The sequence below is a fragment of the Bos javanicus genome, chromosome 10 (assembly GCF_032452875.1).
Source record: "Bos javanicus breed banteng chromosome 10, ARS-OSU_banteng_1.0, whole genome shotgun sequence".
NCBI lineage: Eukaryota > Metazoa > Chordata > Mammalia > Artiodactyla > Bovidae > Bos > Bos javanicus.
In genome coordinates, this window is record NC_083877.1 from 21,815,769 (window position 1) to 21,831,251 (window position 15,483).

Genomic DNA, 15,483 nt, shown 5'->3' on the forward strand with positions numbered 1-15,483 from the left:
TATAGCGAGGAGCAAGGTGAGGGGAGCATAAGCTGAGCTAGGTAGAGAGGCGGGGCCCAGCACAGCTCACTTACAGGCTGAAATTTCTGATTCCTTTATTTTTCAACCTTGGCTTCCTGGGCAACAACCTAGCTATGGGACAGAAGCATTTGTTGTGCTCTTTTTATGAGCCAGGCCTTGTAGGAGGGATCACTGTTGGCAAAACCTCAGGCCCTGCCCAAATCCTCCCTTGGGGGCTGGAGATCTCCAGCCAGTTGGCATTCTGGTGCTTAAGGCCACTTTTGGATGGGTTTGGCAAGGATGGAGTGTCCAGGCCCATGACCCTTTAAGAACTTTACTTTTTAAAAACAGCCACCAACCGGTGGCAGTGTGGGGAGAGGGTGGTGGTGGACTGTGGTCTCTGGCCATGTGCAGGGGGAGCTCTGTGAGGGCCCTCTCCCTGTCTGAGGGACACCTAACTTGATAGCAGCTACCTGGGATCAACAGGAGGCCATCAAGTCCCCTCAGACTGAGGGACAGGGAAGGAAGTAGTGGATGGGAAGCTGAGCTGCCCTCTATAGGGTTGCTGTCCCTGTGAACAGAATGTCCAAGGGAGCTAGGTCACCTCAGGCCAGCAGTGGCTCATCCTCCGCTTCGACCACCCAGACCCCAGGTTCAGCCAGTGGCACCAGCAGCACATCGTCCTCATCCTCTGGGGACAGGACTGTTGTGTGGGGTCCAGGTGACGCCCGGGTTGGTCCAGGGGGCCGCAGGCTGGGCAGGAGGCGGCCTCGCAGGGCCTGTACCACTCCAGACAGCAGTGATGGCTCCAAGGGCACCGCAGGCAGTGGCCCTGGGGCTTCAGGGACAGTAGGACAGGCTGGGGATGTGCTGGCAGGTGGCAGTGGAGCCTTGACAGGCAGCGGGGGTGCCTGATCCCCATCTTGCCCACCCACTGCCCCGCCCTCATGGGCTGGACCTGTGCTGCCATCTAAGGTCTCAGGAGGAGCAGTGGATGGTGTGGCCTGGGATCTGGTTTCAGGGGTCCGGGCTGGGGGGTTGGTTCGGGGAAGCAAGCCCCAGCGGCGAAGACGGCGCACCAGGCGGCGCATAGAGCGGCCCCGCTGGCGGCGGCGGGCACCAGAGGTGCTCCCTGGAGTCATGTCCTGGCGCAGGATCTGTAGCAGAGAACGCAGATTGCCCAGAACAGAGTTCTGCAAGGAGAGGAGGAAGACATCAGAGTTGGAAGGGGTGGGAACAGCCACAGGGGTCTGGAGCGGCAGGTGGTCTGGTTGGGGAGGGTGACTTACATCATTAGGGTTCTCTGTAGGGAAGTCCTCTACAGGAGGGATGGCGCCCTGGGCAATGAGCTGCCCGTAGGAGGGAGGCGCCTGCTGCTGCACAATCTCGGCCTCCATCCGGGAGAGGGGGGCGAAGATGCTGGAAGGCATAAGGGCTGCTCAGTCACAGGTGCCGGTGACCAGAGCTGCCTATCCCAGCCCAGACAGGCCTCTTTACTCCACACCCAGGCCAGGATACCCGGCATTATGCCCTGGCTCTCCAAAATCATCTGAGGTCTCCCTCCTTCCTTGAGGTGGCTTTCGAGATCTAGATCTGTCCCTCCCTCAGGGGAGCACACCTGCCCCCAAGTGAGACAGCCCCAGGAGCGCAGCCAGCAGCTGGCCACAGAGCCTGTCCCCCACGTGCGCATCCTCAGGCCTCCTGTGGCCACACGGGCCCTGTCCCACCCTCAGGGCCCACTTCTCTACCGCCAGCTGCACTCCCACTGACCTGTACTCCTGGGTGCGAATGGCATAGAGCTTGCAGGTGCAGCCCAGGGCGATGACCAGCAGCAAGCCGCACACAAGGCTGCCAATGACGGCAGCGGTAATGACCTTGCGGGGCAGGGCGTAGGAGCAGTCCCACTCGTCACTGCCGTCAGCACAGTCCGGCTGCCCGTCGCACACCCACGTCTCATACACGCACTTCTCATCCCGGCACCGGAAGTTGCCTGGCTGGCAGTGGCGACAGCGTCTCTCATCTGCTCCATCGGCACAGAAGGTCTGGTAGTTACAGCGGTCAGTGGGCAGGTAGCAGGCTGTGGCCCCAGGGGTGCCGGCGGCCCCACAGGGGTAGTGTCCAGGTGGGCAGCTGGGGCAGTTCTCCTCGTCCGTGCCATCTGCACAGTCCCATGAGCCGTCGCAGCGCTGTGCCTCGCTGTAGCAGCGCTCGCCGAGGCCTTCGCTAGCCCCCAAGCCAGAGCTTAAGCCGCACGGTCGGTCCCAAGGCAAGCAGTAGCCCCGCACATGGTAGGTGGCATTGAAGCCCCGACCAGTGCTCCAAGGGACTGTGCGGTAGTCCACTGTGGCCTGGCCAGACAGCGTCTCCACAGTGACAGCCTTGCCATTACTGAAGCGGGTGAGGCTGCGCAGCAGTCGGAGGGTCTCGAGGGGCCCCGCGCCGTCATATACACGCACTGCATCGTCATAGCCTAGATCCAAGGCCGTGAAGCGCACTGCCAGGCGCCGGCCATCACGTGGGTCCAGCAGCCAGCGGCAAGACTGGGGGTGGGAGACTGAGGCCAGGTGTGAGTATCCGAAGGAGGAGAAGACCCCATAGAAGTCTTCTAAGGTGTGATTGCAGGGTGGGGTGAGGACAGGGGCTAGGGCCAAGTCAGGGAAGGGGTCTGAGCTGCAACCTGCCTCGTCAGAGCCATCGCCACAGGCGTCGACCCCATCACAGCGCTGGAGCAGGGGCACACAGCGGTGGTTCAGGCACTGGAACTCCTCCTGCAGGCACATCAGCCAATCTGCAGAGGCACCACGGAGAGGGGCTGTGAAGCACTGGGGCGGGCCGGATCCTCCCCTCCTCCCTGGGGCTTCCATTGCCTGTTCTAAGTGCCACATCAGCCCTGTCCAGCCCACCTTGGCTGTAAGAGAGCAGGAAGCCCTGGCCCATGGGAGCTCTGGCCCCGACATAGCTGTAGGTGATGGTGACGTTGCCTCCAGGCAGTTGCAGAGGGCTGGCAGGTGCCTCGCACAGGGAGATCTGCGGCTGGATGGGGGAGCGCAGGGTTAAGCGCTCTGAGCCACAGGCCAGATGCAGTTTTTGGAACCTACAGGGGTGAAGGAGAGCAGGACGTAAGGTATTCCTGACCGCTGCTGGCTTCTTCCTCCCCCAACAGTTGTCAAGCCTCTTCTACGCCAAGCAGCACAAACACCTGCTTATCCACAATCCAAACGGTCAGATGAAAATGCAGTTAGCCAAATTCCTTTGTAATCAAGGCAACAGCCCTAACAGAGGCCCATGGTACCTGAGACCATGAGTACATCTTAGAGCCTCTTGGAAAAACTGCCTTGTGCTCTGGACCGAGTTAGATTCATTGCTTTCCTGCTGTTGCAGCACTGTCACCCAAGCATGGTGCCGGCGACTACTGTAAGCTTAATTAACCAGAATTCACCATCCCTCCCAGTGCCCAGTGGTGAGACCTGAGATCACTGTAGCATTCTGATCCCTCTGCTCCAACAAGCTCTCCCCAGACGGCCTCTCTTTTTCCTTATTCTTTTCTGGGTAAATCTATGGGAAGTGAACTGTGTGAAGCAAACAGCCAGGTACTTAACGTGGGCCCCAACCCCACAGCCCAAGGTTGGAGGAGCCCAGGGAGACCTGGACTGTTTAAAAGATCTGAGGAGGCTGAGGAAGGTTCTGGAGTGACTGTTGTCCTTCAGAGATGACAGGACCCAAGCTAGATGTCCACTCCAGTCCACCTGCAATTCATTGTGTCTGGCCCCAAACAAGCCAGGCTTTTAGGGCAGATGACGCCAAATCTAACTCTCCTCTTTCCCGTGGACAGGATGGAAGCTCCATGGAGAAGTGCTCCCTGAAGGCTTCTCCCTGGTAAAGGCGCGGGAGTAGGGGAAAGGTCGGAGAAGGCAATGGCACCCCACTCCAGTACTCTTGCCTGGAAAATCCCATGGATGGAGGATCCTGGTAGGCTGCAATCCATGGGGTCGCTAAGAGTCGGACACGACTGAGCGACTTCGCTTTCACTTTTCACTTTCATGCATTGGAGAAGGAGATGGCAACCCACTCCAGTGTTCTTGCCTGGAGAATCCCAGGGATGGGGGAGCCTGGTGGCTGCCATCTATGGCATCACACAGAGTCAGACACGACTGAAGTGACTTAGCATAGCATAGCATAGGGGAAAGGTATAGGGTTGTGCCCGCACTCACCTGACCGTTACCGTCTGCTCCTTCCTGCCCAGGATGAGCCAGGTACAGTTGGCAGGGGAGCTGCGGCTGTCCCGGCCCACAGGCCTCTGTAAGGTGCCTTGCACTTCCAAGAGCACCGCTGGTGGGTCCTCACAGGCTAGAGAAAGAGAGGAATGTAGGGGCATCAGTCAAGAGCCCCTTACCATCACACCCCTGCCCAGGCTTGAGGTCTTTGAGGGCCTGGGCTCTTTGGAAGGATCACAGACACTCCCCCGCCCCAGCCACACACACACTACAGGCATAGTCTTCAGGCAGCCCCCTCTCTTCCCTCATCATAATTCCACTTTACGTATCAACACCACAAACAACATGAGGTCTGCTCTGTGCCAGCCACTGGGCCAGGAGGAACAGGAAATACTGTTTCTATCCTCAGGGAAACTACATTTTGGCTAGGCAGATCAAGGATGGATATTTGGGGGAAAAGAAAAAAGTACATTAACTACCAGTTGAGGGCTTACGCTGGGTCTCAGTTTCCCCATCTGTAAAAAAAAGAGTGGATGACGTCCACTCTAAAACTATGGTAACTACTAGAGGAATTCAAGGAAGAGAAAGTCTTGAGTTCTCATTACCCCTGGGGCATCCTCTACTCACCAGGATTCGGGAAAATAATCCTATCTGGGTGGGCCACAGTGCCTCCTAGAGGAAGAGCGAGAAAGGGCAAGAGTCATGCTTCCGAGTTTCCTTCACCTGAGCAAACTCAAGGAGGAACAAGAGCCATTTGCGGCTTCCGGGTAGTTTATGGGAAAGGGTGGTGGAGCAGAGGAAGACAGCGGTGTGTGACCTCGAAAGAAGGTCTGGCAGCACGGCCTATGGAGTGGGTACAGTGATTTACGGAAGTCAGGGGGAGACTGGGGGAACGGCTGGAGATTTCCCCGAGGCTGGGGCAGGCAGTGCCAGGGCGGCGGCAGGGGGTGGAGGGCACGACCGGGCAGGTTCAGGTGAGGAGCCGCGTAGCAGGAAGGGAGCTAGAGCCCTCTGGGCCCTGTGAGAGCCCTGGGAGCGGGATGCTGGGCGAGTAGACTCGTTTCGGTTTCTTACCCAGGAAGAGGAGAAGGATGGCCGGCAGCATCGTGAGCCGTCCGGAGGTGCAGGAACAGTCCCGGAGCTTCCGTCGTTTATTCAGTGGGGAGGCGGCGCCGCTCCGGGCGTCCTGGCTCCCCGGTGCCGCCTCCCCGAGAGGGCTCCATGGCCCAGGCTCCCCGACCGATGCTCTAGATGCCAGGGCTGGGGACGGATGGGGGGAGGCAGCGGCCCGGGTGCAGGGGCGGTGCCTCTAGCCAACTTCTGAGTTGTTTTCCCCGGCCGCCGCCGCGCTCTCTCCGAGGCCAGTCCCCGAAGCCGCGGAAATCCGCTCGAAGCCTGACGCTGGGGCGCGCCCTCGCCTAGAGCCCGCCCGCAGGCCGCGAGCGCTCAGGTCCAGGCCTGGCCGCCACCTGCCGGGGCTTGAGGCCACTTCCTCTTCGGGCCAAACTTTACCGACTGTCAGCCCCCAGGGCCGGCCCGGGCGCTGCTCAACTTCTCCAGCGCGTCCAGCTCGCGGAACGCGGCAGAGGAGTGGGGGAGGGGTCAGGCGACTCCGTCCAGCGCCCAGTCCCTTGCCCAGACGGCACCCCCGCCGGCCCTAGGGTTGGAGAAGCCCGGGCGGAGGAGGGGGCGGGTGACTAGCCTGGCCACACCCCTGCCAATCAACGCGCGCCCCGCCCACCCACCCGTCTTAACCCTTTTTCGGTTCTGCCGAGTCTTGTCACGCTGGCTTTTAAGGTGCTCACCCCTACTTTTAACTCTGCTTTGTTTAGTCCTTTCCGTGTAACGTTACAGTACACGTTTGTCAGAGGACCACTGCTTATTCTGTAACTGTCATGTCTTTCCTTTGGGTCCTTAAACTCTCGGTGCTTCTCTCGTCCCAATGTCTGGGATCCGGTAGCACTTTTTTTTTTCGTGCGCGTCTATTACAGCAATTACCACACCGTGTTATAACTATTTGTTTACTCTTTCCTGACCCCGCCCCCGCCCCGCCCCGCCCCTTCTGTGGAAACTGAAACTTCCTGTAGGTTGGGGCCTAGACTGTTTACCTTTGTACCCACAATGCTTCTCGCCTGCTGAGACACAGTAATTCAACAAACGAATAAATGGTGCCTTCTCTACTTGCTGTCTCTGTGACCTTGAGAAAATTGTTTAACTTCTCTGTGCTTCTCAAAATGGGGTTAATAATGTACAATTCAAAAAAAAAAAAAAAAATAATGTACAATTCCCTCTTAAGGTTATTGTCAACATTTAGGGAGGTAATGGAACTTGAACATCTAGGAAGTGCTTCATACCTGCTAGCAATTATTATTAGTCACAAGAGAGATATCTAATTTATGTGGGCTTGGGATTGCTGATTTCCTATGGCACTTACAGGTAATAATAGTAAACAATAAGAATAGCAGATAGTTTTTGAGCTTTTTTGTACATTTCAGCACAGATCTAAGCACTTTTCAAGTATTTCCTCTTTTAATTCAGGTGGCCAGAGTGGTAAAAAAAAAAACCCTCCTGCCAGTTCAGGAGCCATAAGAAATGTGGATTCGATCCCTAGGTTGGGAAGATCGCCTGGAGGACGGCATGACAACCCCACTCCAATATTCTTTCCTGGAGAATCCCTTGGACAGAGGAGCCTGGTGGGCTACGGTTCATAGAGTCGCACAGAGTCTGACACGACTGAAGCAACTTAGAACATATGCATAGTCTTGTGAGGTACTTATTATTGTTACTCCCATGTTACAAGTAAGGAAACTCTGGCACAGACAGGTTTGGTATTGCCCAAGACCATGGATCTAGTAAATGCTGAAACAAGGGTTTGAACCTAGTGTACATTCAGAACCTCTCTACAAATGGTACAAACAGTTTTCTATTTGTGACATTTGTTGTTGACATCAGTTTTGATGTATTCAAAACTGAGACCTCAGCAGGGCCTGAAGCCATAAATTTGGGCATAAAAAGGCCCTTCTTCCACTTGGATCTTGGTCCCATGCCAAGGAACTTGCTTCCTTAGTCTCTCTATGCTCCCTACTGCAACCCTTGGGATTATGATAGGTGAAATTGAACCCTAAATGTGGGAGGATGGTGTTGAACTGCAGGGCAAAGAGGCTGGGGAAATTAAAAATATTTAAGTTCTGAAAGTGATCATGGAAGTTTTAGTTAAATGCTGGCTATGTTCTCTATGCTGGGTACTTGGCAGATGCCTGGAACTTGTAAGACTTTAATGTCAGGGAGCTTACAGTCTAGTTGAAAAAAGAGAGGTCAGACACATAAATTTAAAGTCAGACAGCCATGGTAAGTACCCATGGAGGTATACTTGTGGGAAGTTTAGAAGTTAATTTAGAAGTGAAACAGGAAAAGTGATGGTGAGATGGGTAGAGTTTTAAGGGGCAAGAGGAGGAGGAAGAGAGACCATGGTCTGTGATACTGAATAAACTAAGAATTGGAAAAAAAGAATCAAGATCTAGGCTGTTGGGAGCAGTCATCATCAGAAAGAAAGAAATGGCACCAAGTTAGAACAAACTTTCACTCTGTAAATATTTATTAGAGTGCCTTCAAAGTGCAAGGCCCTGTGCTAGCCATGAGGGTTAATATTTAAGAGTGAATTTGAGCCAAAAGAAGATGAGAAGAAACCAAAGAGAACCTAGGTGCTTATAACGAGTTTAAGCTTTAATTTGATTAGTGAGTTGAAGTGTTCACGCCCCTATAAATCCCCATAGATCATCAAGTACATTTAGAAATGGATCTTTGTGGGGAGGGAGGTGGGAGGGGGGTTCAGGATGGGGGAACACATGTACACCCATGGCTGATTCATGTCAATGTATGGCAAAAACCACTACAATATTGTAAAGTAATTAGCCTCCAATTAAAATAAATTAATTTAAGAAATGAGAAAAAATACAAAAAAAAAGAGAAATGGGTCTTTGAAGATGTTCTTGGAATACTTTCAGAAATTGTGAAAAATAGTGGAAGTACTGAAAAATGGGCAGATTTCTGGTTTTCAAGATGACAATATCTAACTTTGAAAGAGTACTCACCATACGCTTGGCACTGTTTTCATCACTGCACATATATCACCTCATTTAATCTTCACCAAATCTCCAGGAAGTAGGTATTATTTTTGTCCTCATTTTATAATTGAGGAAACTGAGTAATAGATAGTCATAAACTAAGCAAGTCATTAGGTAACTTGCTCAAGATCAAACTACTAGCATGTGCAGCAGCCAAGATGCTCGGGTCTGATGTTCACATGTTGATTTCCTACCCTCCAAAGATGATAGTGGACATCTTGGAGATCAAACCAGTCAATCCTAAAGGAAATCAGTCCTGAATATTCATAGGAAGGACTGATGCTGAAGCTGAAGCTCCAGTACTTTGGCCACCTGATGCAAAGAATTGACTCATTGGAAAAGACCTCGATGCTGGGAAAGATTGAAGAAGGAGGAGAAGGGAACGACAGAGGATGAGATGGTTGGATGGTATCACCGACTCAATGGACATGAGTGTGAGCAAGCTCCGGGAGATGGTGATGGACAGGGAAGCCTGGCGTGCTGCAGTCCATGGGGTTGCAAAGAGTCAGACACGACTGAGCAACTGAATTGAACTGAACTGAAAGATGGTAGTATTAGGGGTCGGGCTTTGGGGGATGCTTCCTTCTGAAGGTGGAGCCCTCAGAGTGGAACTAGTAAGAAAGGCTCTAGAGAGATCATTAGTCCTTTCCATCATGTGATGAAGTTCTGGCTGTGACGGAATGTCCAGAAAGCACTGGCTGTGAACAAGGAAGAGAGCCCTCACCAGAAGGTGACTATGCTAGCACCTTGATCTTGGTCTTCTCAATCTCCAGAACTGTGAGCAATAAATTTCTGTTATTTATAAGCTACTCAGTTGGTTGTATTTTGTTATAGTGGCCTAAGACCAAAACTTGGTACTACAAAGCTGGGATGCTGCTGTAACAAGTTCATAAGAATATGGAAACAGCTTTAGAACTGGGTGATGGGCAGAGAATGGAAGACTGGAGGTGCATGCTAGAGAAAGCCTATATTGCCATAAATGGACTGTTAAAGGTGATTCTTATGAGGGCTCAGAAAAGAAAAGCTATTGAGAGAGCCTCAATCCCTCAGAGAATACCTAACAGGATGTTGGTGTTGGAAACCGGAGGAAAGACGATCTTTAATAAACAGGCAAAGAGCTTGGTTGAATTGTGCTGTGTCCTAGTGTTTGGTGAAAGGTATTAATAGAACTTGTGAGGAATGAAATTAGATATTTGGCTGAAGAAATTTCTAAGCAAAGTGTTGAAGAAGCATCCTGGTTTCTCTTGGATGCTTATAGTAAAAATGATTTAAAGGTGCAGTTGTTTATCAAATAGGATTCAGAACTTAAAAATTTGGAAAATTCTTATCATTATCTAGCATACTATATTTTACTCATTTATCATGTTTGTTCCCTGCAGGCTCACAAGAATATAAGTTCCGTAGGGGAGACTTCCCTGGTGGTCCAGTGGTTAAGAATCTGCTTTGCAATGCAGGGGACACAGGTTTGATCCTTGGTCAGGGAGCTAAGATCCCATGTGCCACAAAGCAATTAAGCCCATGCCACAGCTAGAGAATCCTCCATGTGCCAAAATGAAAAATCCTTCATGACGCCACAAAAATCCTGGATACAACCAAATAAATATGTTTTAAAAAGAAAGAATTCTTAAAAAAAAAAAAAAAAGAAGTAAGTTCCATAGGGGGCAAGGGCCTATTCATTTACTGGTGAATCCCCAGTGCCAAAAGCAATGTCTGGCATAAAACAAATACTCAATAAATGTTTGTTGAATGAATGAATGAATGAATGAATAAGTGAGTCGTGACTGCCAATCGTAGGCATCACATAGGTTATGTCTTTTAACCCACTCAACTACCTTTTGAGTTATTATTATTTTTTTTAACCTTTTGAGTTATTAACCCCATTTTAAAGATGAGGAAATTGATGCTCAGGGAAGGTACATAACGTGCTGAGGGTCACCCGACCAATAAGTCATAAAGGTTGGATCCTAACCCGGATTATGTAACTCCAGAGTCCTTGTCCTAACCGCTGTGTGGTACTACTTCTCTATGAAGCTACGCTTTTAAAGACTGGTTGGTGATAGGAATGGTGAGGGGGTCTCTAAGCTACTTCATGTGAAAGCTGTTTATGGGACGAGAAAGGCTTTTCACCTATAAAAAGCTTAACTTCAGTGAGCGTTTGTATATATGGAAACTACACCCAAATATTTGAAGAGCTGTAGCGTGGAACAAGAATTTGTTTATTCTGTACAGTCTGAAGGGCAGAAACTAGAATTAACAGAACAAATAAAGACAGTCCCTGAGCAAAGTACAGAAGCTGAGGGCGCAGGTAGGGTTGAGGCAGAGGGACACAAGTCCTGGGCTTTCAGGACTCCTTGACAACAGTGTGATTCATGGACTATAGGATGGCAGAACTTCTCAGAAGACAGGGGCATAGGAGCTTCTTGAAGCAAGTCATGTTAAATGCTGATACAAGGCCAAAGAAATGAAAGCAGAGAATAGGCCTGGGATTAGAAGAAAGGGGTCATCATGAGGGCCTTTTCGGGAGGTTTCAGTATATTTCTGATTGGGATGCAGACGCAGAGGTTGGATTAAAAAGAAATGACAAGGGGGACTTCCCTGGTGGTCCAGTGGTTAAGACTCAATGCTTCCAATGCAGGGGGTATAGGTTTGATCCCGGTTCGGGGGACTAAGATCTCACGAGCCACTAAGATGTCACATGCCACACAGCCAAAAAATTAAAGAAGGAAAGAAAGAAATGACTGGGGAAGGAATGCAGATAGCTTTTGGAAAACTTTGGCTTGAGAGAAAAGGGGAAAATGAGAAAAATCATTCAAGACCGCAGCAGAATCCAGGAGAGCTTTTCAAGATGGGGAAACCTCTGTGTTGGAAGGGAGTAGGGATTAAAGACTCTACCATATGGTGTCAGGAGTAAGTTTCCTTGTGCTTTGGAAAGAATGAGATGCAGGGTTGGGGACACCCCTTGGAGGTTTGAGAGAAACCTCAATCATGTCCATTTAGACTGCCTGTGGCATATTAAGAAATTTAAAAACTAAGATTGTTTTGAAAATATTTGGTGTATTTTAAATGCTTATATTTAATAAATGAAAATTTTTAGCATAAACAGACAAGAATAGAGTGATATTCACAATATACCTCCAGGCATTTTTTTGAATTAAAAACATTTAAGACTTTTATCAGTGTAAGACAGGAAGTAAAGGAGTCCTGGCTCCAGAGTGTGGATGACTTTGGAAGGATGGGTGCAGGTCAGAAACCCCCCTAGAAGGCTTGGGCATGACCTCCAAAAGCCTCAGAGAAGTGGTACAGAAATGTCCCACTCTTACAGGAGTCTCAGAGGCCTGCTTGCCTTGGCCATAGGCGGTTCTGTCCTAGCATCCTGAGATCCAGGAGTGCAGCTCCACCTGCCGCTGACCTGAAGAGGCCGGGGCCAGGCATCCTAGAGGGGTCAGTGCCTGCGGCGTCCACAGGAGGGCAGTGTGGCAACTCAGAGGCCAGGACTCCAGTACCCCCTTACTTTCTCTATCAGAACCCTTCTCCTGCAACCCCTCCCCTCCCTTCTTCCTTCCTGGAGTTATTCCAGGGCTGTTCACCAACCCCCATAAAGGGGCAGACGACGGAAGCTCTTGACTTTTCCCTCTCTGCAGCTGGAAGACTAAGGCTTGTCATCCTGTCGCGCCCATAGTCCCACCCGTTTAAGTACAGGTGGCCTGGGTGGAAGTGTGGAAAGTGCGAAGGGGGAAGGGACAGGCCGGCGGTATCCTTGGCCCTGAGCGTGGCAGGCTTTGCTTCCGCCTCTCAGTTCTCCGGACTTGGTTTGCAGTGCCAACACCTGGCACGAGGGGGCGCTACCACCCTGCAAACCCTGCCTAGCCGGTCTCTGCTGCAGTTTGGGCTGCTCCTAGCCTGAGAGGATGGGGTGGGATCCTCTGGTCCCCTTCTCCAGCTTTCTTCCCTCCAGAATTTATGGGCAGTTTTGTGCAGGCGTGTGGTGGTTGGGAGGACCTCTGGCGCACAGGTCAGTAGAGTGGAGAAGACACTCTGAGGACACCTGGGATGAAGCTTAGAGGGATGAAGGGAAGAGAGACCTTCCTGCCGGTGCTCCAGGGTCCTGGTGCCGGCTGTCCTGAGTGTGCAGCCTAGAGGATTGGTATTTCCAGAAGAGCTGGGCTGACACAACCCGATACCAATCATCCTCCGATTAAGGGCAGGCTGTGGGGTTAGGGCTTCCCTGGTGGCTCAGATGGTAAGGAATCTGCCTGCAATGAGGGAGGACCTGGGTTTGATCCCTGGATTGGGAAGATCCCCTGCAGGAGGGCATGGCAACCCACTGCAGTATTCTTGCCTATGGACAGAAGAGCCTGGCCGGCTGCAGTCTACGGGCTGCAGAGTCGGACACAACTGAGTGACTAAGCACAGCAGTGGGTAGAGTTGGCACATAAGGAGGAGGTTTGTAGGGACAGAGCAGCTGTTCTGGAGATATGAATCTCTTCCCTCAATACAGTTTCTTTTTTGAACCTTTTAAAGATTGAGGTGAAATATACAGTAAATTTTCTAAAAATGTAGTTCATATAGGTTTTGTAACCTGTATATTTACTATGTCACATACTTCTTGCACATGTATAGAATACTTATGTATTCACAACTACAGCTGTTTTTTAAAAAATATTTATTGAAAACTTTTTATTTTGTATTGCATGTGCACGTTAGTTGCTCAGTCTTGTCCGACTGCAACCCTATGGATTGTAGCCCATCAGGCTCCTCTGTCCATAGAATTCTCCAGGCAAGAATGCTGAAGTGGGTTGCCATTCCCTTTTCCAGGGAATCTTCCTGACTCGGGGATCAAACCTGGGTCTCCTTCATTGCAGACAGATTGTTTGCCCTGGGAAGCCATTTTATATTGGGGTAGAGCCAGTTAACAGTGTTGTGATAGTTTCAAGGGCACAGCAAAGGGACTCAGCCATACATATACAATATTTATTTATTTGACTGTGCTGGATCTTTGTTTCGGCACATGGGATCTTGAGTTGTGGCATGCAGGATATAGTTCACTGACCAGGGATCAAACCTTGGCCCCTTGTACTGGGACCACGTAGTAGTCTTAGCCTTGGGACCACCAGGGAAGTCTGTAACTACAGCTGTTTATGTATGTACATCACAGCTCTCACTGGCAATTCAAGTCAGCCAACTTTTATTAAGAGGGGCTCTTGTGTACCTAGCACCATTCTACTCTTTTCTAAGGAAGTGAGAACAGAAGGTTTGTCCGGTGGCTGTGACGGGATCAGCGGTGTTAACGAATCTTGGTCATTCCTCCACAGAAAGGGCAATGGCTGGCTGTATGATCTACCCGAAGTGCCCGTATTCTTGGAATCCAAAATGGGATGAAATATCTGCTGTGTCTGAATATACAAACTCATGGAACCTCAGGAAGATATTGTGGGACCCAGGGTATTGGGTCAGGGCAGCCACGCTCCTAGCACAGAGCCAGGCACTGAGCGGCCCAGGAGAGTGTTTTGAGGCATTGATCTTGCTTGCTGGCCTGGGGCTACATGTCTCTGGAAGCTGGGCGCAGGGTGACGTCTTTGACCACAGGCTGGATCGAGATGAGCTGGAGCCTGTCGCGTGTGTGTGAATCTGCTGGGCCCTTCTGAGGCCCCCGTCTTTCCCCTGCTTTGTGGTCAGCCTGGCCTTGCGCTGCCCAGACCCCATCCTGCCCCAGAGCAGGGAAGTGGCCCTAGCGGGAAATCAAGTGAGGGTGCAGGAAGTGATCCATGGTGAGGCAGCTTCCAGACCTGGCCCGGTCCCTGAGTCAGTGAGCTACTTCAGGCTAAGGACGTGGTTCCTTCAAGTCACTACAGTGTGGTCACCTCTTCTTTCCCCCCTACGGCCCCTCCAGACTATCCTCATGCCTATCCAGGTGTGACTCTTTGGGAGCAGGAAACTGGTCTTTTCCTCTCTAAGCCACAAAGTCCCATTGGAGTTAGGGAACCTGGGGAGACCTGGCCTTAGTCTGGAGGCAGAAAATCTGCTCCCTTGGGGTGTGGTGGCAGCCCCGGGCCTGGGGTGCCCAGTCCTGTTGTGGAACCGCAGGGTCCAGGTCTGGTGAGGGATAGGGGAGGACAGAGGGGGCTGGGCCTGGCTGGGGAAGGCTGGCCTGGAAGGCACCCAGCCACGGCCCTGGGCCAGGGTGGAAAATATGTGTGTGAGCTCATTTGGAAGGTGGCTTCTGGCCAGGCAGGCCTGCCTCCTTTCCAAGCCCTGGCTGCTCAGCCTCCTCGAAGAAGGCTGCCTCTGGGTCTCCCCAGTTTCCCAAGACTGTTTGAGGGAGGCAAGCAGAGACTTGGGGGGTGGGTTAGTGGGGGTATGGGGACCACGGAACAATGGAGCAACCTCACCTGGGGTTTCCCTGGAGCCTCAGGGTATGGGAACCACCCTGAAGGCCTCCTCCTCCCCCTAGGCTCCTGCCTCAGACTCTGACCTCCCTCATCCCTCCCCCACCTTCAGCACAGGAGCTTCGGGAAATGTAGGTTCGATCTATCTCTGGGTCAGATAGATCCCCCGGAGGAGGAAATGGCAACCTGCTCCAGTATTCTTACATAAAGAATCCCATGGACCGAGGAGGGCTGCAGTTCATGGGGTCACAGTGAGTCAGACACGACTGAAGTGACTTAGTACACACACACATCCCTCCCCTAGCTGCTGCCTTTGTCCCATTCAGTTCTTCTGGCTTCTCAATGCTATGCCTCTTCCATTCCGTCAGAATACCTGTTCTTGCCCCTAAGCAGGAAGATGACTCCTGGCCAAGCAGATTCCTGAGGAACAGCCCTTCTCCCCTGTGCTCCTGTGACATCGCACAGCAGACAAGCACACATATGCTGACAGATTCCACAGAACGCACACTGCCATGCCCATGCCCAGCTACGTGGGGATTCACACTGGAAGGGACACCAAAGAGACATGGTCAGAATCTGCTTGTATAGGAAAAAAAATCAGACAGGACTGGGTTTTAATTTTGGACTACCAAGCTGGGAGCTTGAGCAAATCTTATCTGGGCCTCAGTTTCCACATCTGTAAAATGGGGGCAATGTCAGTGCCTGTGTCCTTGAGTGTTGTGTGAGGACCTCAGCAAGTATTAGTTTCCCACCATCTCC

General features: G+C 51.5%; 2 protein-coding genes across 10 annotated transcripts in view; one reads left to right on the forward strand and one right to left on the reverse strand.

The window, feature by feature from the left end:
• RBM23 (RNA binding motif protein 23) overlaps positions 1 to 15,483 on the forward strand; it is a 48,232-nt gene that overhangs the window by 25,123 nt on the left and 7,626 nt on the right. The window contains exons 14-15 of one of the 7 annotated variants that reach the window (XR_009739056.1): positions 6,753 to 6,983; positions 8,219 to 9,147. The exons of 1 other annotated variant lie outside the window; for it this stretch is intronic. Coding sequence is in view for 4 of the 6 variants with exons in the window: in XM_061430471.1 (XP_061286455.1) it covers positions 6,753 to 6,925 (173 nt within the window). In the remaining 2 variants the exon portion in view is untranslated. Of the gene's footprint in view, positions 1 to 6,752; positions 9,148 to 15,483 lie in introns of those variants that run through there. 5 more of the 7 variants (XR_009739055.1, XM_061430474.1, XM_061430473.1 and 2 more) reach the window with 5 other exon arrangements.
• On the reverse strand, positions 79 to 5,909 carry LRP10 (LDL receptor related protein 10). Of its 3 annotated transcripts, XM_061430461.1 has the most exons (8): positions 5,289 to 5,909; positions 4,842 to 4,886; positions 4,694 to 4,729; positions 4,212 to 4,347; positions 2,904 to 3,094; positions 1,771 to 2,788; positions 1,290 to 1,419; positions 79 to 1,193 (listed from the first exon to the last, which is right to left on the reverse strand). In XM_061430461.1, exons 1-8 carry the CDS (start codon positions 5,317 to 5,319, stop codon positions 606 to 608), a joined length of 2,175 nt encoding a protein of 724 aa, XP_061286445.1. In that variant the 5' UTR covers positions 5,320 to 5,909; the 3' UTR covers positions 79 to 605. The 3 variants fall into 3 exon arrangements, with proteins under 3 accessions (XP_061286445.1, XP_061286446.1, XP_061286447.1); XM_061430462.1 differs by lacking the exon at positions 4,694 to 4,729 and having other exon boundaries at positions 5,289 to 5,908; XM_061430463.1 differs by lacking the exons at positions 4,694 to 4,729; positions 4,842 to 4,886 and having other exon boundaries at positions 5,289 to 5,908.